Below are 25,779 nucleotides of genomic sequence, written 5' to 3'. Positions count from 1 at the left end.
AACGTGCTATCATTTGTGTATAAAAATGTTGGGCGCAGTGTAGACCGCAGCATCTCACAGATGAAGCTAAAACAAATCATTCACAGCCCCATCTTCATCATCTCCATAATACAGCTGTCACTAATGGATGATCCTGGACACACATCCATACAAATTATGAACTAGGCCTTTTTGAGGATTAATGTACATATTAAAGCAAATATTTTTCTAAGAAGAAATCCAAAAACTCCAGAGGAAAAATTGTGAGTGATACTGCTTGGTGTATATCAAATATGTAAAAAAAATAAATAAAAAAAAACTGTTCAACTCTATGCATTGCTACTGTATGTACACATCTAATGCATCCACCATGTTCTGCCAGTGTTCTATCAATGTCTGTTTAACGCACAAACAAAATACATTAATATTAATTATTGAATGTGGGTATAACGATTTGTGATCTATCTCTTAGTTATTTGATCATTTTAACATGCATATGTTTAATGCATTCACAAAATGAATTAATTTAGTTCAAACTTAATTAAAACTGCACACAATTTAGAGTAGTCTTATGAAAGTATATCTCAATTATTAATATAAGATATTCTACATTATTATCATCACATGCATGTTACAGTCTGTACTTTTCTGTATTTTTTTTTACTTCATAAAAACTGAAAATGTGTGACTTTGTACTGGTTTTAATGTTAACTGTCTGTACGTTATTTTTTTAAGTCTCAACTGACCATGTTTAATAGATTAATATAATACAACTGTTAACTCTAATAAACCATTGTTGTGTAATGTATCGTTTTCATAGATTATCTATCTACTAGGGCTGATTTATTATTTGATTCACTATTTGGGCAGGGGTCGTTCGGTATGCCATGAGAGTATTGTGGTACATACCGTGGGTGGTGTATCATGGTTTTTCAGATCGGTTTGAATATTTTTTTACACCCTTATAATCTACTGTATAGTAAGTGGTTTCGGAAATGAGGAGAGATAAATGTTTGACCAAAACTATGTGTGATTCTGTAATTCAGCTAAACTTATTAACATAACAGCTGTTTTGGGTCGGTTCTTGTGTATATAGGGAATTAGTTTTAGCTAAGATATCTACTTTTTGTATGTGTTGCTTTTGTGCATGGTATATAAACTAAAGGCTATTGCGTATTTAAAAAAGGGACACACATTTTGAAAATTGTATTCTTCAAACTGTTGCATGGGGCCATTAATGGAGAAGATTTGATGTAGAGACATAGATGATATCATCGTAAACCTATGTAGATGCTCATAGGGTGCAGTGTTACGCTCCAGAACATGGGGACAGTGGACGCCTTCTCAGTAACAATAACACACACCTACAATGCTATATACATAGAGACCACAATCAGTCTTCACTTATTTCCACCTGATTTCACTTTAACGTCTTGTTGGAGCACACACACATATGCACACACTCACTAACTCATTGCACCAGTGCTCATACATCAAATTCCCCAATCTGTTCATAATGATGAACACACACTCCACTGTGACAGCTCTCTCTCTCTCTCTCTCTCTCTCTCTCTCTCTCTCTCTCTCTCTCTCTCTCTCTCTCGCTCTCGCTCTCTCTCTCTCTCTCACACACACACACACACACACGCGCCATATAAAAGCTCCCTAAAAAAAATCAGAAGGCTGTTTGGAAGAGCACTGACACAATTTTTTAATTTGGTGCTGTTGAACATCCCCCTGTGCCAAAACATTTTCATCATGGAAGCCCAACATTGAGCCTCCTCTTAACCATGAGTATCCAGACTGAACGCGCGTCCACAAGTGACGCAGTAGACAGTAGACGAAAATGTGGAATAAACCGTTATTTTTGTTTTCTTTGCGAAAAAAAGTATTCTCGTAGCTTTGTAACTTTAAAGTTGAACCAGTGATGTCAAACGGACTACTTTGTCGATTATCTTGGTACTTTTCTGGACCTTGTACATGGTAGTTACCTTGCTGTCTATGGGAGGGTCAGAGAGCCCTTTGTTCCGAATTGTGTTCCGAAGATGAACGAAGGTCTTACGGGTTTCAAACAACACGAATGTCAGTAATTAATGACAGAATTTTCATTTTTGGGTGAACTAACCCTTTAACAGCATTTCTCCATGGAGACATGGCCTTAATATCCTTCTTAACATTCTGTACCAACTTTAAAGGTTCAGAATCAATCAGCTCAAGTCCATAATCAAATCAATTGCAGATCAGTTATCATCAGCAGGATTTCTGAAACTCTAACTGAGCACTGCACTGTGTTAGATATATTTGCAAACGGGGAAGTCGTGGCCTAATGGTTAGAGAGTCAGACTCGTAACCCAAAGGTTGCGGGTTCGAGTCTTGCAGGGATTGTAGGTGGGGGGAGTGAATGTACAGCACTCTCTCCCACCTTCAATACCACGACTGAGGTACCCTTGAGCAAGGCACCGAACCCCCAACTGCTCCAAGGGTGCCGCAGCAAAAAAAAATGGCTGCCCACTGCTGTGTGTGTGCACTTTGGATGGGTTAGATGGGTTAATTCCAAGTATGGGTCACCATACTTGGCCTCATGTCATGTCACTTTCATACCGTTTATTGCAGTGGGTGTGTTTTATTTTATAGCACTTTGCCTTCTGTCCTGTTTTGTGTAAAGTCTGATCCAGCTTAGTTTGAGATTGTTTGACTGACATGCAATGTGACATCAACATTTTTTTTAAGCTTAGGTGGGTTTATCTGAAATATATTACATGAGGGGACCACCATGGAAAAACAAAGTCATTGGTTCTTGACCAGAATAAGTATAGACCAGTATTTCTCAAATCTGGCCCTGGAGGGACAATGCCCTACAGAGCTTAGCTCCAACCCTAATCAAACACACCTGAGCAAGATCATCAAGGTCTTCAGGATCCCTAGATAATCACAGGCAAGGCCCTCCAGGAGCAGATTTGAGGAACCCTGCTATAGACTAACCCTTATAAAGTCTGCTCAAAGATCTGGCTACACAAGACTATACAGGAACATTATATGTATTATTCATAATGCTGCATGATGCACACATAGACTTAAGTCCCAAAGACCCAGGAGCTGTATGGTTAAAAATAGTAGTAGTAATTCAACAATATTTCCCCCCGAGAATACACACACACACACCTTCCAACAAATCTGGACTAATAATGTATGCTTTTCTTGCTGCCTGTCACTCAAACTCTGCAACCGGAGCTAATTTCAAATCATCTGTCCTCATCCTTCTAGACCAGTCTGCTACTTTCGACACACCACATCTTCCTGTCCACCCTCTCTGAACTGGCCATCTTTGCTATCCTTTAAGGTTTTCTGAAGGTTAGGTGTCTAAGTCACATTAGCTAACCACTGGGGTGCCTCAGGGTTCAGTGATGGGCTCCCTCTTCATCTCCATATATACCCAACACTGTCACAGTGTCTTGAGGGCGCTCTTCCTGTTTCTTTGTTACATGTTTTGAACTCTGTTTCCCATAGTCCTTTGCTTTGTCGTTCTGTTCTGATCTTGATCGCCTGTTGGTAATTATCTCATCATTTCATCACTACTTATACCATGCTCTCACTGTCTGTCTTTGCTGCAGTATTGTTTGAGGTTACGTTGTGTTTTCTGTTCCCTGTGTTTTGAAGTTACCCTTTGTCTAGTTTTTGTTCTGTTCTGATTATTTGTTACTTTAATAAACTACTGCACTTGGATCTACTTTGTTTTCTCTCAGTGTTCCGTGACAAACACCACGTAAAAACACACAGCTTTTTCTTTTTTTTTTATCACAGCACCTTTCTATCATCATAACATTCCAGCCTTCACCTATCATCTGCTGAGACCATCTCAGCTTTTGATAACTTTCAAAAACTCCTTTTCCCTCTTTTCTTCTGCATTTTCACAGAGGTGTGGTCACATTTACCATTGTTCAGCAAATTTTCGACGGCAATATCAAGTCATTTCAACAGGAATCTAAGCAATCAAGAATTTTAAGCAAAGGCAAAAGTTTTTCCCTATGCAGATTTCAAAATGGGTTCAAGTTTGTCACTCGAATTTACCAAGCTGATCAATAGAAAGCTACTAGGTTTAAAAGTGACTTCTTACATTGCTATACTATTGGCAATGGACATTTTTGCTTGGCGATTTCACTAATGGGACCACACCTTTACGTAGTTTCAATTTCACTTTGGGACTGAAACTGCTGAAATTCAGTATCACAGCATTATCTAAGTTGTTATTTTCCTATATTTTGATAAAAGCATCTGCTTAATGAATAAATGTTAATGCCTCTTATGAGACCAAAACAGTATTGTATTATTTTCCAAGTTAAAGACCTAAAATTAGTAAAAGCCTTGAAGAATATCAACTTGATATATCTTTGTTAGGTATATTTTTGGAGCTATTAAAATGGGACCCCAAGAGAATCCACTATTAATTTGTTCACGATATCAGCTCAATGGATGGACAATCTTATTAGTGTCTAGGGTTGCCAACCGTTTGTATAATATGGAATCGCCCCGTGATTAAGGCATTCAAAAAGCTTTCCGTGTATGAAAGCAATACAGAAAGCAATTTGTCCCATATTTAAGGCATATGCCGTATGACCACTTAGACCATACAAATAACAAACTCTAAATTGAGAATTCATTCTTTTTGGACAAGTGTTTGATTTGTGAACATACCCTTTCGAGGAAGGCTTTAAGATCAAGCTGCATCCTCTGCCGGCGAATGCAAACAACGTGATTATTTTGCATGGGTCCAATATCCAGCCACACAAGGCAACTTTTAATCTACCTGAGGGAAGACGTGATCAATAAGGGAAGATAATGTTGTTAAATAGACAAAAATATTTTATATTTATGTAGTGTATTCTTAATCTTGGACCTCATTCTTGAAACACAAAATGACCAATGAAGTGTAAAGCAACAAAAGCAGCCCATATTAATTGTATAATTTCTCTTTAATTGAAAAATTAGCATTTTCATATATACTACAGTACATACTGTATGTACTTACACATGTGTGTGTGTCCCTTATTCTGTTCCTTATTTTTCTATGAGAAACCACGATTGTCCTTTATTTTCCTTTACTGAAGTTGGCAAATGGTGTCAGATGTGACCTGACGTGACATTTAAAACATATTACGTAGGTGAGATCAGCAGACAAACTGACAGACCTCCTCTCTAAATCAGGCTGTTAATAAGACCCTTCGCTTCATGTTTAGACTTGCTTTGTGTTTCTTTAAATAACACTGCAAAATAACTGCTGGAGGTTATTTCTCCAGAGAGAAAGACAGTGAAAGGCAGAGGGAGACATAATTAAAAATACAACATCTGAACGTTTTGTGATTTATTTGGGTGTGTGTCACAACAGCATATAATAGCATATTTACAGTCTAAAGCTGTTTTTCTGTTGGACATCTGAACGTTTTGTGATTTATTTGTGTGTGTGTGTCACAGCAGCATATAACAGCATATTTACACTCTAAAGCTGTTTTTCTGTTGGACATGTGTGTGTGTGTGTGTGTGTGTGTGTGTGTGCATGTTTATGTGGTTTATGAGGACACAAATTTGTATAATAACATGGGTATGACATAGGTATTACAACGAGAAGGTGATTTATGAGGACATTTTCAGTGTCCCCATAATTCAAAAGGCTTATAAATAATTCAGAATGAGTTTTTTTTGAAAATCTAAAAATGCATAAAGTTTCCTGTGAGGGGTAGGTTTAGGGGTAGGGTTGGTGTAGGGCAATAGAATATACGGTCTGTACAGTATAAAAACCATTACGCCTGTGGAGAGTCCCCATAAACCATAAAAACAAACCTGTGTGTGTGTGTGTGTGTGTGCGTGTGTGTGTATCTCCCATTAAGTACTGTGGTTTCATAAATTTTAGATGATTGTAAAAGTGTAAAAGAAGCCCAGGCAAGTCAGTCTCTCTCTCTCTCTCTCTCTCTCTCTCTCTCTTGCTGATCTCAGAAATGTTGCTGCTTTTAATTGGGGTGGGGGCTTGTGGTTCGGTTGCTCCAGAGCACAAAAGCATTTTAATTAGTGGGTGTTACAAGCGTGAGTCTTATGGGAAGGGCAGATCCTGAGCGACAGTGAAGTGGGATTACAGCTGGACACATTCTCTAAATCCTCACTGTGGCAAAAACATAACCTTGTTCCCATACGGAAATGAGATTTAAAATGAGCGCTAGCATTTCTGTGAGCTCTGAATGAATATAATACTGTCACACAGAGAGTATCAGTTCACAGTCTACCAAAAAGACCAAACATCAGTGGATCTTTGGGCACTGTGGTAGACAAACTGCTCACTAAAAGCAGTATAACAGCTGTGGATAGGGACCACGGTGAGGCTGTTACTCCAAGAGTAGCCCACTTTGAATCTTACGAAGACTGCTGAGTAATTTCCTCGTGCAGTGTTTTCATAGCCAGATATGAAACAGCATTTCCTCTCTGAAGCATTTCCTACAGCATTTCCTCTCTGAAGATGAGAAATTGGGACCCAGAAACCTGTTATTGGTAATCAATACCTTCACAACAGAACAACAGATTCCAATATCTGTGAAATAGCTAATCTCACACTACCCCACCAGGCTTTGAGAGGCACTAAAGAAGACTCTAACAGACCTTTTCTGAGCTCACGGTGGAGGCAAACAACCTCATGCAATAACTCTGATGAGAGTGATTAAGGCACATGGTGGGAAACGAGAGGATGATTGTCTGGAGTGATTGGCTGAGTGACCCTGCATGGAAGTGCTGCGAGAGGATTGAACTCAGTCATTTTGTGTCCCCTTTCCTTGCTGATTATATTAATAAGATAAATACAAGATCCCCCACCAGGCCTTAACCTGACTATTTTGATGAAATGGGTTACACAAATCTCTTTCCCTGGTCTCTGGAGAGCAGAGTATCAGTTTTAGAGAGGAGGTATAAGGGGTCATTGCTCTCAAAGGATTTGTCAAAGATTGGAAATAAATAGAAATAGGGCGGCAAATCGAAGTCAGAAATAAATATAATTGGGGTAGCCAATCAGAATGTTCTGCCCCCGAGTGGTGGAGACCTAATTAATGGTGTTTGCTACTGACATAAATGATCCCTCAAATTACATGGCTTGACAAGAGGAGTGTTTAGTTGCTTTTCCTGGTGGATGATACAGTGGGTGAAACATTTCCTTACATATGCAGTGAATCCAAGCATATTTAGAGATTAGAATATCAGATAGACTTGAGGTGGCCTCCAACCACTAAAGGTGTGGTCACATTTACCATTGCTCTGCAACATTTTGCAGGGGAAATCCAGTCATGCCAATAGGAATCTGAGCAATCAGGAGTTCCGTGTGAGGAGGGAAAAGTTCCACACGCAGATTTAGTTTATGTTCACCACGCTGACCAATGGAAAGTGACGTATGCATGCACTGTGCTTCATACATCGCTACACTGTTGACAATAGACACCGGACCTGTTTTTGCATGCAAAATTTCACTAATGTGACCACATCTTAAGAACACCTTAGCAGCCACATAACAACATGACGACCAATTGGAAAACATATTAGCATTGTGGTGCAGAGTTTTGCACAAGCACCAGTTCCAGTTCTGTTTCATTGTTTAGCTAAATCAATCTGTCTTTATTATATGATCTTTTCTTGTCTGGCAAATACTTCATAACATATTTCTGACGGAATCTAATTTATAATCTACAAAGCTTGTCTGTACCGAAAAACCATTCTTCACCCACTGCACCCCCTCATCTCTGGAAGTTTTTTTGGCTGCTGTGTTAACAACGAAAGTTTAAAATGCATTAATTGCTCCTCACTGATGGGAGATAATCTGCACAATTAAAATAATTGTTCTGCTGGAGCTGTGCTGGAAGAGTCCCCTGTCACAGCTCTTGCAGGAGGCTGGCCATAAATAGCAAGATGCTCCTCGCCATATGCTGCCGAGCTCAGAGGGGACTGCTCCAATTCAGACTGTCCTTATGCGCCACTTAAGAGCGAGTTTTTGAGCATTATAAAGATCAAGATACTATGGGAGACCTTGCCAGGAAATGAGATGTGTTTGTTTTACTTTGAGTGAATGTATGTGTGTGTGTGCATGTTTATGTGGTTTATGAGGACACAAATTTGTATAATAACATGGGTATGACATAGGTATTACAACGAGAAGGTGATTTATGAGGACATTTTCAGTGTCCCTGTAATTCAAAAGGCTTATAAATAATTCAGAATGAGTTTTTTTGCAAATCTAAAAATGCAGAAAGTCTCCTGTAAGGGGTAGGTTTAGGGGTAGGGATGGTGTAGGGCAATAGAAAATACGGTTTGTACAGTATAAAAACCATTACGCCTATGGAGAGTCCCCATACACCATAAAAACAAACCTGTGCGTGTGTGTGTATAGAGTATGTTATGCTGTGTATGATGCATTGCCACAAAGTAGCTAGAAATTATAAAAATAAAAAAATGCAAACAAAGTATGTTCTTAACCCTAGTGAGGTGCCTGCTGCCTACATTAGTCTACAACCTAAAATCCATGAAACAACAACAACAAAGCATCTGTGGTTGCCAGAACTTTACCATTTGCATATTAAAAAAATAAAGCCTATTGCATTAACTGAAATAATGTTAATATGCCAAATTACTAATTTATTTTATATTTACCTTTATAATATACTAACAATCACCATAGAAACACAGGTAGTAAATAAAATAAAATAAATAAATAATCACATGATAAAGTTCATCACAATTGCTTTTCCACAAGCTGATGCTGAGGTTTAATACTAATGTATAGATGGTGCACAGTGTCATACATACAAATACAAAACACCATGGTAGCACACACATTAAACTAAATTAATGCAATAAACATTCATTTAACAACATAAAATGTAACATAAAAACCTAATCTACAAAACTGATAAAATAATAATAACAATACAAATAATAAGAGAAGAAAGAAAAGTTTATTCAATTTCAGTTGTCAGATGTCACACAGAAAATTCGGGGATTGTCAATTTACGATTGTTCGCTGTAAATTAACATATGCATTGTTCTTTTTCACTTCCACATCTCACTTTCACTTATTTAACTGTATTTTATTAAATACAATTTAATTAAAAATTCTATGTCCCAGTAGATCTAATACAGTTGTTCATTGTATAGAAAATGGAACTTACTGTTAACCAATTAACAGGATTTTACTGTTAAAATTATGAAACTCTAAAACAGTAGTCAAATGCATCCATTTAATATTTTACATGGATTACTTGGATTTTGATGTTAGCATGCTGCTTTATTAAAAATGTATCTGTAATGAGACTTAACTCATCTTAATGACACTTTCAATATTAATACAGAATAATATTACTTCATACTGTATAGGCTACATTTTGAAAAAGTCTTTGCATCTGATGAGAATGGAGCCTCAAAATTATGTACATTTGTGTAGTTCACAAGGGTCTGGAACAAAGCTTGTTTACGAAACAATAGCTAATGCTCTTGTGTCACTGCTCTTTTTCTCTCTGGGGCTCAGACATACCTTGCTGGCGTCAGACTCGACTCTGATCTTAAAATGCTCCAGCACCAGTGTGAATTTCTTTTGTTTAGAGTCTACCAGAGACTCAAGACAAACAGAACCTCTTGTGCTCATTAAGGAATGGAAGAGCAGCTGTTACACTGACCCGCTCTCACCCAGAACTCATTATTAACCACTGACGCTTCCGTACGCCGAAGCTGCTGCTCTTCTTATCTGACAACTCGCCACATTTAAGACTTAGAAGACTGGCCATGGGAAAGTTCATTATCTTTGAAGGAAAGGAAAAGGCCAGGAGAATCTGAACACTAATCGGATATATCTGTACATAACTGAAATCAAAATATTCCTTGAAATTATCCCAGTAAATAACGCAACAGTCATTAAATGTTAATAGTGGTGCATGTGGACAGTTCTTGTGACAAACGGTGTCAACTTTTTTCATCACATTCAAACATTCAAAAATAGGATTTTGTTTTATTGCAGACACCAGTATTTTTTAATTAGAATGTAATGAATAATTATTCCTGCTGTCTTCTGTACTGATATTGATCCATTCAAGGGCAGACTGAGAAAATGTGCTAAACTGGCTTGGAAAATATATATACATAAACACTCTGGGAAAAGTGTGATACAGTATGTCAACAGACAATAAACAGATTGATTTAAAAACTGATATTTCGGCAGGCTAGATTACCTACAACGCAATGAATATGATGCATTATTGTGTTATAGAGAAAAAAAATATTACTGCATTTAGAATAAAGCATTGTTATTAAAAACAGCTGGTCATAACTGTTTCATTAGCTCTCAAATCTCTAATTTCAACAAAAGGATTTTGTTTTCAAATACCTTTTTCAATTGTAAATACATCAATGTAATCTGCACTCATAAAATCATGTTTAATAACTCAGGTATTTGTATACTGATATTGTTGCTAAGGTGGGCAAATTATTCAGTTTTGTAACAGCAGTTTGAAAAGTTTTGTCACCATATTTTGTCGCTCAAATTACCATTAAAATACACAAAATAAATGCATAATGTGGCAGGGAGAGACAGAGACAAAATACAAAAGGGGAAGGTGAAACAAAAAGGGACATGCTGAGGGAAATGCAGGTCAGGTTGTGCCAAAGGGAAAGACCGGTTTGGCGTTTTAATAGTTTAATACTGAAACATTTCTAGAGAAAACTGGCATTTGAGTAATTGAACTTTTGACTCAAAACCTTCTAGTTACTGAACAATAACCCTTGTTATAATTTCCCTGTGGTAAAATACCTGACATGTCAGTGAGGCTTCTTTATTCTGAATCTAAAAAGAGATAGAATCTGTCTGATCTGAATCTAAAAAGAGAGAAAATCAGAGAAATCCGTCTTTATCTTTGTGAGCTCTTTGGTGCAAAGACAACACTCATATTATTTACTGTTATTACTATTTCCAGTAGTTTCTCCTTTAAATCTCTGAGTCAGCTTCAGTGGTTTTAAAGGAAACTGTCTTGCTTTAACAAGCACAGATCAATAAACTATTTAACCTTGAATGATGGGAGGAGCTGCTCATTTTTCTAGGTGTAGTGGAATGGAAAATATCTTTTGATTTGTGACACAAGCCATATACACGCACACACACACACACACACACACACACAACAGAAAAACAGCTTTAGAGTGTAAATATGCTGTTACTGCCTTGATAAATCAGGATGATGTATGCACAATATTATTTATGCCTTCACAAGACAAACTTACAAATTACTCACTTCTAGAATACATTGCTTCAGCTGACTGTCTCACTTAGGTATGATCCAAAGAGCTTTTCTCTTTAGAGAAAGTGTTAAGAATTTTCAATGTGCATCTACAGTACATACTCCCAAGGCCTCAGTAAATCAGACTGTCAACCCAAATCAAATTAGACAGGTAGACTACAGCGAAATGCCAGGCAGGTGGCTGGTCATCACTCTTCTTTGATGGGTAAATTACATTTGACATCCAAACAAGCTATAAATAGATACACACATGTACAACAAGGTGTTTGATCTTGACAAAAGAAAGATTTTAGCAATTTGACAACAGACAGTAAATCATGCATTTTCTGTTTGACTCAAAGGTTTTGGACCTTACAGTGTTTGCTTTGTTGTGTAACCAGAAACCAGCATTTGCTGTGCTGTGCGCAATGAGGGGAAGCCAGACTTAGCTAAAACAATGTCTACAACATGCATCGATGAACTATGCACAAAGATCAGGAACGTGTATTTAAGAAAGGGTCTATTTTGAATTAGTCAAGTCAAGTCAAGTCACCTTTATTTATATAGCGCTTTTAACAATACAGATTGTGTCAAAGCAACTGTGCAGCATTAATTAGGAAAATAATGTGTCAATAATGCAAAGTGACAATAGTAAACACTCATTTTTCAGTTAAAGGCAGTTCATCATTGAATTCAGTGATGCCATTATCCAGCTCAGTTCAGTTTAAATAGTATCTGTGCAATCAAGTCAACGATATCGCTGGAAATGAAGTGCCCCCAACTAAGCAAGCCAGAGGCAAGGAACCAAAACTCCATCGGTGACAGAATGGAGAAAAAACCTTGGGAGAAACCAGGCTCAGTCGGCGGGCCAGTTCTCCTCTGACCAGACGAAACCAGCAGTTCAATTCCAGGCTGCAGCAAAGTCACATTGTGCAGAGGACTCAACTGGTTCCTGTGGTCTTGTCCCGGTGGTCGTCTGAGACAAGGTCTTCACTGGGGATCTGTCTCTGGGGCTCGTCTAGTTGTCCTGGTCTCCGCTTACATTCAGGGCTGTAGAGGTCCTCTCTAGGTGCTGATCCACCATCTGGTCTGGATACGTACTGGATCCGGGTGACTGCAGTGACCATCTGATCTGGATAAAGACTGAATCTGGTGGCTACGGTGACCTCGGAATAAGAAAGAAACAGACTAATATTAACTTCCTGGTTCCAATAAGAACTCTAGCTGCTGCATTTTGGAGCAGCTGGAGTTTGTTTATTAAGCGTGCAGAACAACCACCCAATAAAGCATTACAATAATCTAACCTTGAGGTCATAAACGCATGGATTAACATTTCTGCATTTGACATTGTGAGAATAGGTCGTAATTTAGATATATTTTTGAGATGGAAAAATGCAGTTTTACCAATGCTAGAAACGTGGCTTTCTACGGAAAGATTGTTGACTAAGTAAGTAATTATTGTTTATTGCATTCTTTACAACACTATACATCCCATATGTGGACTGTATCCTATTGTACTGCATGCAGTGTTGTGTATTGCATTGTATTTTCTATATTACTAATACATGCGGTACATTGATATTTTTGTGATATATGAATAGCTGAAGTCAAATTCCTGGTGAGTATAACTTCCTTAGCCAACAGACATGAATTGTGATTGTGAAGTTCCGCCCTCCCTTGATGAATGATACACACCTTAGTATCCTGCGAGGAGCTTCAGACGCGGCGAGAGAAACGCTCAGCGCTCAGGAGAACTGAAGAGACAAAGAGCTGCCTCGCACACTCACTCTGAGTGTCCGATGGACACGAACTGGATTAAATGGATGGATTTTTTATTTAATTCTCTCGAAACGAGCTCGATAACGCTGGAACGAGCGAGCTTTGGGTTTAGGAAGGAAACATAATGTAAATGCGTCTGAGGCGCGTCCGGAGGAATTGATAACCATCAGCTTTGCTTTAACACACAGGCTCCGAGCAACGTAATCTAGTTAAGTTGCATATGTTCTGCTGCTGAGCAGACAGAGGTGGAGAAAAACCTTCCAGGTGTTGAGAAAGCATCTAGATTAGTTTTTGTACCCATCAGCTGTTGCGCAAATCGCTGGACGGAAGGATTCGCTCAGCTGTGTTCATCTGTGATGAGACTGACGAAAATCATCCACAACTTTGAGCTCGGGTTTGTGAAACTCAAATGAACTGATGAGTGAGGACAGACCGTGTGTTTCAGCACCCGAGCTGATGGACAGCGCCTGTGGAGAGTTTCCTGCATCTCTGCTTTCAGCCCCAACGAGGAGACATATATCGTTACACCGTTTCAGAAAACAAACGAACGATTGTTTTCCTTTAAACTACGCTTTATTCTGAAATGAAAGAACGCAGGTAATGAGAACAGAGGAAAAATCCCCGTATGGTGAAATATAGGTAAGACTATTGTCTTTTCTTATTCTTTATATTTTCATTAGACTGGGGCTATCGTCACAATTTTTGCTGACTATTTCTCAGGGTACTGTACTGTAGGTTGAGTTTTGAAAGTCAATCTGTGTTGACTCCAAAAAAAAAAAAAAAAGCTATTGAACATTTTCACGGTTACTGCCCAAGATACAGTACATTAGTAACAGCTATAACCATAGAATCTGCTGTCCATTAACACTTTAACTTTCACTTTGTCTTAAGTACAAAAGCTATCGTCCACAAAATCTTAATGATGTTACAGCAAAATGTACACAATGAAGTAATTACTGAGCAAAGGAAATTAATTTTAAAAAGCCAACCAAATTTAAAACTGTAACACTTTATTTTACAGTGTCCTCCTTGCTCATACTTACTATAGTAACAAATGTAAATTATGCATAATTAAAAGCAGTTAATCTCAAACCTGACCCAAAATCTTTAGTAAGTACAGTTTGTTTGGTAATCTTACGCACTGCTTATTTGAGTAATTACACTATATCAGGGACATCTTAAAATGAAGTGTAACCTATTAAGCAACTGTGTTGGCAAAATTCTAATTATTAATCTAATATTACTACAAAACACAGTGAAAACTGACATCAGCCTTTCAGTTCAAATCTACATTGTAATGTTGACTTTTGTTGAAATGTAGCCATGTGTGTTTTGTGTTAACTTATTTAACCACCAGCAATTACACAAATGTAATGATTTAGATTTTAGCAAGAGAAAACATTTTTTATTTGAGAAAACTTTTTATTTGAGTTCTGAGTCAAAAGTTGCTACATTAATTACTGAGATAAAGCCTACGTGACAATGTATTCATATGACAACCAGCATTGGTCTTTTCTATGCTTTTGTTTTTACTTATAAAATCTTCATTCATTGAAAAGGTCATGACAGGTCTAATACACTGCTAAAATATCAGACAGTCAAGTTAGCTTCACTTCTGTCTCTGCAGGATAAAATGTCTGCTCTTCGTAAGAAATTTGGAAGCGACTATCAGGTGGTGACCACCACATCTTCCAGCCATCAGAAAGACAAGAGGAGGAAACGACAGCGATTTGTCGACAAGAATGGACGATGTAACGTCCAGCATGGAAACCTGGGGGGGGAGACCAGCAGATATCTCTCAGACTTATTCACAACTTTAGTAGACCTCAAATGGCGATGGAATCTCTTCATCTTCATCCTCACATACACAGTAGCCTGGTTATTCATGGCTTTGGTGTGGTGGGTCATCGCATACATCAGAGGCGACCTGTACCGAACCCACGATGAGAATTACACACCATGCGTGGCCAATGTCTATAACTTTCCCTCTGCTTTCCTGTTCTTCATTGAGACAGAGGCCACTATAGGATATGGCCACAGATACATCACTGATAAATGTCCAGAAGGAATCATTCTCTTCTTGTTTCAGTCCATCTTGGGCTCCATAGTGGATGCCTTTTTAATAGGCTGTATGTTTATCAAGATGTCTCAACCCAAGAAGAGGGCAGAGACTCTGATGTTTAGTGAAAACGCAGCCATCTCCATGCGCGATGGCAAACTCACGCTGATGTTCAGGGTGGGAAATCTGCGCAACAGCCACATGGTTTCAGCCCAGATCCGGTGTAAATTGCTCAAGGTAAGGGTCTGCCTTTTGTCCACTTATAGAGTTTATGGGTTACACTTTATTTTTACAGTGTCCTTCTTACAGTGTAATTATAATTTAAGTACTGAGTAATATTAATTAACTACATGTACTTACTGTATGGTTAGGATGAGGGTTTGGTTTACACATGTAAAAATCTTTTGTTTTCTATACATGTGTAACGGAGGCCAGCGGTAGGTGCTGTGCAGGTAAACCTCACTCCACTGATCTCAAGCCTCCTTGTTAGTGCATCTGCCTCCCATGCCGGAGACCCACTCGGAACGAGAATGAGGTGTGACGGTGAGGACCCGGGGGAGAGGGGTTTCATTGGTGCCGTGACCCGGATGGGAGTGAGGTTTAGGGGGGTGAATCCCGGGTTCGAGTCCCACTCTGAACGAGAACGAGGTGTGGCGGGGAGGACCCGGGGGAGAGGGGTTTCATTGGTGCCGTGACCCGGATGGGAGTGAGGTTTAGGGGGGTGAATCCCGGGTTCGAGTCCCACTCTGAACGAGAACGAGGTGTGGCGGGGAGGACCCGGGGGAGAGGGGTTACATTGGTGCCGTGACCCGGATGGGAGTGAGGTTTAGGGGGGTGAAACCCGGGTTCGAGACCCACTCTGAACGAGAACGAGGTGTGGCGGTGAGGACCCGGGGGAGAGGGGTTTCACATGTTTACTTTAGCATTGTTGAAATATTATTAAAGGGATAGTTCACCCCAAAATGAAAATTCTGTCATCATTTAATTACACTCATGCTGTTCTAAACCTGTCAAGCCAATTTATTTATATAACACTTTATACAATACAGAATGTTTCAAAGCAACTTCACAGTAATAAGCAAGAAAATAATAGTATTAATGTTGTAAAGTTCTCCAGTTACAAAATGAATACAATTCAGCTGTAAAGCATCTCTAAAAAAGACAATAGTGCTATTATTCAGCTTAATTTAGGTCCTGTAACTTGAAACCTGTGTGACTATCTTCCGTGAAACATAACAAAAGATATTTTTAAGAATGCTGGTAATCAAACAGTTTTGGCACCCGTTGTCTTCCATTGTTTTATTTTTTTCTATACTATGGAAGTCAATAAGAACCAAAACTGTTTGGTTACTAACATTCTTCAAAATACCTTCTATTATGTTCCATAGAGGGAAAACAGTCATACAGGTTTGCAACGACATGAGTGTGAGCAAATGATGACATATTTTTAATTTTGGGGGGCATATATTTCAAAACATCCATACCTACCATTGCTTTCTACAGCTGCTTAACTTTGTTAATATTATTACTGTTGAATATTTACATAAAATATGTGTAACATGGGCACTGCAGTAATGTAATGGAAAGTGTTATCCTGCCCTCTGTTCATTGACAGACTCAGCTAGTGCTTGGTTGTGAATCATGACATTCTGTCATTTCATTAAAAATAGTTAAAATAAAAGAGAGCGAGAAATAACCTTATTTCTGTCATGACAACTCTCGGAGGGATTGGCATGGTAATGTACATGACAATGTTAATGTATTTGGTCTTGGCGGAATCAAGGTTATTTTCGTAAACATAAACTAAAACTAAGACTAAAACGATTGATGAAAAAACTATTTTGTAAACTGAAATAAAATAAAAACGTCAAAATAATTGAAAAACTAAAATGAAACAAAACAACAGTTATTGAAAAACTAACTGAAATAAAATAATTATCAAAAAATAAATAATCGTTTTCGTAGTCATTACGTTCTCACCCCTTGGTGGAAAAATATGAGCTGTGTGGAGGTTTAGGGAAATAGCCTACCTGTAGGCTAATGGTGCATCATGCACGTTATCTGACGGAGAGATGCAAAGCAGTTTAAAGCCTGCACGGGTCCTGTTTGGTAAACGTGCACCAACAGTACTTAACAGAACACCCGACCCATTATCTGACAGCAGCACTAATTTAATTCTGTACCAGACCAGAACCGTTTGACAAAGACCGCGAGTCACGACCCGAACCGCACTCGCATTAAATCTATTACATCAAATAAGCAAGATTATTTATTTTATCATGTAACACAAGCAATCAAACCAACATTAGGCATTAAGTTGGTGCTTTGAAGAAAAACAGACATGCAGCAACATGATAATTAACAGAAAAAAAGATGAGAACGCGCATCCTTTCTGTAAACAACACAAAACTTTAGCCTAGCATCTTGTGATCACTCTGCCAGGCTTTTGAACAAATGTGCATTGGCTAAATCACATCATACACACGCTTATAATTCTTCATAAATGAAAAGAACATTCAAATATAAGCCTTTACTTTTAAATGTGATTGCCGTTATTATTGAATTTCATTAGTCCCAGTTTTGATTGAGGCACGGCGGTAAACGGAAAAGTGAGCAAGACACGACAGTTAGGCTACAATATCATGATTATGGTTAAATAAGAAAATGCATATAACCAAATCAGGCTACATTTATTTTCATACTAAATATCTCAACACACATCATTGGATATGACATTAAGCGCGACTTGTGTAGATAAATTTAGTAAAAAGGCTTGCCTGCTTTCTTTGGCGTATATTTGTATACTTTTACTATCTAATCAATCTCAGCATGCGTTAATTTTGTGTCGGTATATGTTTGCCTCACTAAGGTTATATTATGCCTACGTCTTTCTTTGGGCCTGCACTCTGGAAGTGATCTGTTAATTCTGCTAAACTTTAATTAAAACTGAAACTAGAACTGAAACTAAACTATATACAAACTAAATAAAAATGCGTTCACAAAATAAAAACTAAACTAAAACTAACAAAAATATGAATGAAACTAATAAAAACTCAACTGAATTTTATAGCTAATTTGAAATACGATATTAAAATAAAACTCATTTAAAAATTCAAAACTATAATAACCTTGGGCGGAATAGATCTGCTACGCTGCTGTTGCAGCGGCAGAGCAAGTACAGAGACTTGCTACTGCCAATAATCTACAAAATGCTGCTGTGAGCATGTAAGAAATACTGCTGCTGCACACATAACACATATGAATAACCCCCATATAGCATACATGAATCACCCCGTAGCAGATCTATACAGGTGGAGCTGGGGAAGGCGGAGGATTTCTTAAGTGTGCTGCCAACTGCTAGAGCAAACAAAAGCCAGGTATTTGAATGCTGAGCAGCAAGCTCATTGGCTACCGATACAGGAGAGAACCAATCAGCTGCCATGTGACAATGATGTCACCAGGTCAGATTGAGCTAGACCTATCGGACTGCGCCATCTAGAGTTTCAGACCTATCGGACTGCGCCATCTAGAGTTCCAGAACTTTGTATTTCATTTAAATGTTAAAGATGTCAATTATAACAGCATAAGAAACTGTTGAAAAGTTAATCAGAAAACAGATTCACAAGCCCGATGGCTGCCTTAAAACTATGTTATACACAGAATCAAAACAGCCATTGCTAGATTTCTTTACCTGTCTGTCCTTTGATGCCTGACTGTCTATCCTCACAGCTCAATTCACAGTACAGTGTCTAAAGCAATTTTTACGCCCCATCTCCGATCTTTTCGCTTCTGCAGTCCCGACAGACACCCGAGGGCGAGTTCCTCCCCCTGGATCAGCTGGAGCTGGATGTGGGCTTTAGCACTGGAGCGGATCAACTCTTTCTTGTGTCACCACTCACAATCTGTCATGTGATTGACACCAAGAGCCCCTTCTATGAGCTCTCACAGGGATCCATGCAGACTGAACAGTTCGAAATAGTTGTGATTTTGGAGGGCATTGTTGAAACGACTGGTAAGTTATCCTATCTGCTATTTTTAATCATACATTGTCTTAAGCCTGGGTTGCCGTGATAAGTACATTTTGATGCTAAGTCTGTCCTTTGAAAGTTAAAAGACTAGTTTTAGTTTAAGAATTTGCTGAAAGTTTACTGACCCTCAAGTCATCCAAGATGTAGATGAGTTTGTTTCTTCATCAGAACAGATTTGGAGAAATGTAGCATTACATCACTTGCTCATCAGTGGATCCTCTGCAGTGAATGGGTGCCGTCAGAATGAGAGTTCAAACAGTTGATAAAAACATCATAATAATCCACAAGTAATCCACACCACTTCAGTCCATCAATTAAAATCATGTGAACCGGACAAAATTGTGTGAATGTTTGTAATAACCAAATATGTTTTTAACTTCAACAGTTTTTAGCTTCAAATTTAAATTGAAAAGCCATCTTGCCTGAATATACACAGAGCAAGCAATTTACAAGAAACAGTGCAAAAACATTCTAAACAAATAACCAGTAGATTTTAATGTGAGAAGACAACAGGGGATGGACTTCACTGGAGGAAGCATTATTCTGAATTAAGGGCTGATATTTTGTCCAGAAGAGACAGTTTAAAGTTAAAACGCTCACACTTTTGGGGATTCTCACTATTAACTCACTATTAACTATGATTTTGCCTCAGTAAACTCATAATTTGCTGCTTATTAATAGTTAGTAAGGTAGTTGTTAATTTTAAGTATTGATAGGATTAAGGGATCTACAATATGATGATGCAGAATAAAACATTAATATGTGCTTTCTAAGTACTAATAAACAGACAGTATACTAGATTTTATTAGCTGTTTGGACTCTCATTCTGACGGCAACCAGAGGATCCATTGGTGAGCAAGTGCTACATTTCTCAAAATCTGTTCTGATGAAGAAACAAAGTCATCTACATCTTGGATGGACTGAGGGTGAGTACATTTTGAGCAAGTTTAAATTTTTGGGTGATTTATTCCTTTAAAAAAACAGTGTATGCACTAGAAAAGGGGACTGTACTATTTCTTCATTTAGAAAGATACCACATCTTGTTAAGGTGAGTTACTAAAATAGAAGGCATGGGGTATCTCACTGGCCTTGAAGTGCACATAATTGATTGTGTTATATTGATCAGCAATGAAGTATAATTGTAAACATGCTGTTTGGGGAGGTTACAGTGTCAGTGTGTATCCCTAAAAAAGCAACATTTTGAAAATCGTATCATCTTTTTTTAAAGCTCTTTTTAACACAAGTGGTTATCGGTTTTTAAAACCACATTCTGTTTATTAATAGCATACGTTTTATTTTGGAATATGATCAAGCATAAAACAGTCCTGTTGGATGTTTGGAGATGGACATATATGGTTGGCCAGATATGAGATTTTGATTGAACAATGTTACCTTCAATGTTATCCTCACCAAAACTCAGTTGGTGACTAAAACATGCCAGTAATGATACTGCCTACTGTACATGTTAGCATAATATATTAGTGCAACTACTCTTTTCCAGATTTTTTTTTTCATTATCTTCCTCCAAGACTTGGTAGACATATTTAAACATATTACACAGTGGGCATAAACACATAACAACAATCTGCACCTTACTGTACAAAGATAGTAAAGGCAGTTAAAAGGGCCTTTAACCCAATGTCTGGTTCAACAGACAGTCCCGTCCCAAACTCACAAGTGCCATCATTACCAACAGTTTACCAATTTGATGTTTCCAGAAGCCATAACATTTGTCATAACAGCATTGCAAGGTTGCATGGATGGAACTACAACTCTCCCTCTGTTTTAGAAGCATAGTTTCTGGTAGACAAGTACAGTACACATAGATTCATACCAAAAAAAAAAGCAATATAGTGAAAGTAGTAGTTATTTGTAATTAGAAATAGATGTGAAGAGGAAATTCCATAATTGGACCTTACTGCTCAAAAGCAAGTCTGGACTTGTAAATATTATTCAACCTACTATGAAATAAGAAGTCATAGAAGTCTAATCCGCAACATCTCAGACATCACTTTCTTTCCAGCATTTCTGCTGGACGACAGAGAGAGAGAGAGAGAGAGAGAGAGAGGGCCAAATTCACATGCATAAAACCTAATTCACGTGCACAAAAATTTTTTAATAAATGATAAAATCGAATAAAATAAAATAAATAAATAAAAATGAATGAATGAATAAATAAATTTAAAAAAAATCACATGCACGAAAAAAATATGTATATTTGTAAAATCAATTCACAAGCACAAAATAAAAAAGTGCATATTCATTAAAAAGTACATATTCATATTCTCTTGTGTGTGTAAACACACTTGGCAATAAAGCTCTTTCTGATCTGATTCTGATAAAGTAAGTTTCACACAGCAAAACGATTAACAGATGTACAACTGTGCACCAAAAGGTTTGAATGTTTAAAATGTATGAGTTTATTAGTGAATCTGAATTTGCATACCTTCATCTGTGTGTGAACTGCCTTGGATGTGTCTGTGTAATTTTATATTCCAGAGGTTCATCGTGTTTTAATAGTCTCATCCTCAGCTGCAATGTCCACTCATGGTCTTTCTGATGCACAATTTATTCAAAAGCTAGCCGAAATCACAAGTGCAGGTTAATAAGCACTTCTGAGAAGCACGACTCATCGTAACTGATTTAATTTCACAAGTCAACGTATAGTATAGCTTTACAAAATTTTTAATATACAGAATCAAGCAGCAATTAAAATTAAGGAATTTTCTGTATAGATTTTTATTTATTTATTTTTGTACAGATGTTTTACCTTTGTTTTGAATTTTGCACTTAATTTACTGCTGCACCTTATAATTGTTTTGATAGTATTTCAATTTTTTTTTAGATTTGGAATTTATTGAAATGTAGCAAATCGCTGTCTCATTCAGTTTTGGATTAGTGGACCAGTTTTGAAAAGCGTATGTAAAATGTGCAAACTGGCCTTGTAGGTACATCGAGTTTTGCCAGTGATTATAAGAAAATTATTCATGTAATTTAGTAGTCACTAAAAAAAAATTGTTATGCCAAACAATGATACATGATGCACATTTTAGTCCAAAAATACTGCTGTTGTACTCACTGTTTTATTTTTAATTTTTTTAAGTGACCTAAGTATTGATAAATTGGTCCTAGCGATTATTAAGAAAAACCTAAAAAAAAAACGTAATATATCTAGCTGTAAAGAATACAGACATTTTTTATGAATTAATAATGTTTTACTAAATTAAGAGTCAGTTAAGATGGCTGTGTTAATTGTTTTGAGAGCACTGACCTTCGTGTAAACGGAAATTTTTTTAAGTGACCTAAGTATTGATAAATTGGTCCTAGCGATTATTAAGAAAAACCTAAAAAAAAACGTAATATATCTAGCTGTAAAGAATACAGACATTTTTTATGAATTAATAATGTTTTACTAAATTAAGAGTCAGTTAAGATGGCTGTGTTAATTGTTTTGAGAGCACTGACCTTCGTGTAAACGGAGTTATATGGTACGAAAGTTATAAATACAGTGAAAAAGAGTCTGAGTTTCTTCAGCTTATTGGCTCTGTGACAGGCTCTGGGTTCTAACACAAACATCTTTTATCCATGTGTTTCTTTTCTTGGATTATAGTATTGTGTCCTTCTCAATCATGCATGAATGTGTCTGCATCCATGCTGTTTTTTTGTATTTTCCATTAAACATATCCCAGCATTTTGTGTCCCTGTCCAACATTATCATTTAATGTGAAGGATTTCCCGCTTATTTTCTCTGTGAAGGATATTGATGTTTTTGTGGAAGGATGCAGCCCGCAGCAAAATCCCTTCCCTTCATAAAGAATAATCAAAATCCTCCTAAATGCAGAGTGTAAATTTAGCCCTGCACTGAGATCAGTCTGATAAAGACCTTCATAAATACAGACTGTAAGCTTTGAGCTTTGCTCAGCTGTTCTGCAACCAGTGATAAGGAGTTATATAAATGATGAAACCAATAGGCGCAATGTACCACTTTGTGCTAGCAAAACCATAGCCTGAACTATGGATATGCTGAAATGAGCTAGTGACCCTTGAGTGCATACACTGTAAAACCTAATCAGCTAGGATAAATAATTTCATCTGAGGAAACCGATTTCCTCAATCCATTTAAGTTTAGAAACCAGTTGAAATTAGTAGGGGAGAGTGTTTTTTTTTTTTTACTTATGTAGTCTTCAAAATAAGGGAAAATTAGGCAGAAGTACAATGAAAGTATCTAATTTCAGGATGTTTATTATTATTTTAAACGATCAAAATTTATCTATGACAAAGGGTTCTAAAAACATGGCTTCTAATAAAAAAGTGTCCCTGTGGCTCAATTTGCCCCAGGTTAGGGTAAGTTGATCCAAGTCAGTGGGTAAGATGCACCCATCTGGGTGAAAACTGATCGTCTGACTGAATCTGATTCATTTCCATGTAAATCATTTACCTCTTTTAAAAATTTATTTAATAATAAAATTTCATTTTACAAACAGTCACATTTCTTGTCTTAACGCTAACTTAAACAACATAAAACCAACCAAATGAAATTTAAATTTCATGCATTCGTGCATTATTCTCCACATATAGTGCGATCTGAACCCTAAACACGTTTTGTCAAAAAAGCCGGTTTTGTCCACTTTCAAGGCATCACGATTGAGATGGTCCTCACTGCAGAACACAAGATCCAGGGGGCGAGGTTGGATCCAGATCCAACTCCTCCCACCTTACATATACCTAAACCTACCCGTCTCCAGCCCCTGATCCCTAAACCCACCCATCCCCACCCCTAAACCTACCATCTCCACCCCCTAGATGTGGATTCAACCACGCCCCCTGGATCTTTGTTCTGCAGTGAGGGGCTACTGTCACGAGTTCACGTTTTACTGCAGAAGCCAAGTGCCCTTGTTGTTTTTAAATAGAAGCCTATAAGTCCATTTTAGCGAATCGGCGCGCTGTATCCAGGTCAATATTAAAAAAGAAAGAAAGAAAGAAAGAAAGGAAAGATGGATGGATGGATGGATGGATGAATAAATACTTAATTTGAGTGATCTTTCAGTAATATTTAAGAGAAACTTGTTTAATTTGGTACGGCTTACTGTCACTGGATATTGGATTTACAGTATTTCATATTACAGACTGACTACATACTATTTAAATATTTTTTTTTTTCTAACACATTTAGCTTCAACCCCAATTGTTGTTTTAGACAGTCTGTGGTGTCCCAGACCCTAAAACAGCTGGCCATGCTGAATAATTAACAGGCCCTAACTGACATAACAATGGAGACACCTGAGCAGAGCAGTGTGTTGTGTTGTGTGTTTTGTGTGTGTGTGTGTAATTTCTTAAATGAAAAGGGCTGGGTTATTGTCTCTTTAGGGATTTGCCATGGCTGGGCTGAATGGTGATAAATTATTTGAGGGTCTGGAGTGGTGCATAACCCCATGTGAACCCTGTTTGGTGAGGAAAAATATCTTTCAAGGATCTGTCATACACAGAAAGAGAGAAAGAGAAATAATTGGCTTAGCAGTGCAGCTGATGTTGTTCTGTTGTATAAATGACTTGTTCTGTACAGAGTTCAGAGACAGGCTCATGGGGTTTTACAGTTATAAATGTTGCAATTAGCCCACCTGCATTGAACACATCTGAACAATCAGTAATTCGCCAAAAAGCAACGACCTTTTATGATCTCTGTCCGGCAAAAAATTACAATAATGAAAACACTTACGAACATACACAATTTACAGACAATACAGTAGCAAGGTGGAAACCATTCCTCACATTAAAAAACACAAAAGTTCATTTCACATTTGTAGTACCGGGATGATCGTCAAGAATAAAAAAAAAAAAGTCTTATGGACAGCTGAATCAAAAAAGGATTTTTTTTTTTTTGGTAGAAATTAAGGTTGAGCATGCATCGTGGTGATATTTTAGGCATGTTTTGCTGCAACAGAACTTGGAAGCCTTCACTGAAGGAACAATGAATTCTGCTCAGCATCAGGGAATTCTCCAGGACACCTGTCCTAACAAAAGTCTAGACGTAAACCCTATTGAAATGCTATTGCAGAACCTGAAATGTTCATGCTTGAAAGCCTATACATATCACTGAGCTGAAGCAATTCTAAATTCCTCAATAGAAATGTAAAACAGTCATAAATAACAGCAAGCATTTGGTTGGTAGTGTAACCAGCTATTGATTCTACATGAAATACATGTTCTCATTGTTGGCCCTATGCAAATGTCTTGGAAAATGGATGGATGAATGTATCTTGTGAATTCTAAACTAATACAGTTAGATATGTTAATTACATAATCACAACTCCATATGTATGGCTTTACTGATGTAGTACACATGCTTGTTTGCTCACCTGGTACAGTGCTGCATTTGCAATGAAGAGTATTCATGTACGAGTCCCATGAAATACAAGTTGCGATAAAGTCTTAGAAACAAGCTAAAACACCATTGCTTCAGCAAATGCATTTTTATCTCTTACATTAGCTTTGTGATGTGCCACGATACATAAGACAACCAACGTAATAAAATGTCACCAGATTCATGTTCATCTGTTTCAGATCAAACTGAAAGCGCTTTTAGTGCCACTCACTGGACATTTCACTTTAAAAGTGTTGAAATGTGCAAGAAGCAAAGTATATATATGTATAT

The 25,779-nt window shown here is 37.5% G+C and overlaps 1 protein-coding gene across 1 annotated transcript in view; it reads left to right on the top strand.

Annotated features, from left to right (window-relative positions):
- Positions 1-13,021: 13,021 nt before the first annotated feature.
- The window catches only part of kcnj3a (potassium inwardly rectifying channel subfamily J member 3a), a 55,791-nt gene continuing 43,033 nt past the window's right edge, over positions 13,022-25,779 (top strand). The window contains exons 1-3 of the mRNA XM_016252280.1: positions 13,022-13,679; positions 14,668-15,336; positions 18,895-19,111. Of these exons, the coding sequence (XP_016107766.1) occupies positions 14,674-15,336; positions 18,895-19,111 (880 nt within the window). The 5' untranslated portion in view covers positions 13,022-13,679; positions 14,668-14,673. The remainder of the gene's footprint in view (positions 13,680-14,667; positions 15,337-18,894; positions 19,112-25,779) is intronic.

Source organism: Sinocyclocheilus grahami, unplaced genomic scaffold (assembly GCF_001515645.1).
Source record: "Sinocyclocheilus grahami isolate Dianchi unplaced genomic scaffold, SAMN03320097.WGS_v1.1 scaffold1098.1, whole genome shotgun sequence".
Lineage (NCBI taxonomy): Eukaryota > Metazoa > Chordata > Actinopteri > Cypriniformes > Cyprinidae > Sinocyclocheilus > Sinocyclocheilus grahami.
The sequence above is the reverse complement of the archived record's forward strand: the minus strand, read 5'-3'. Positions and strand labels throughout refer to the sequence as shown.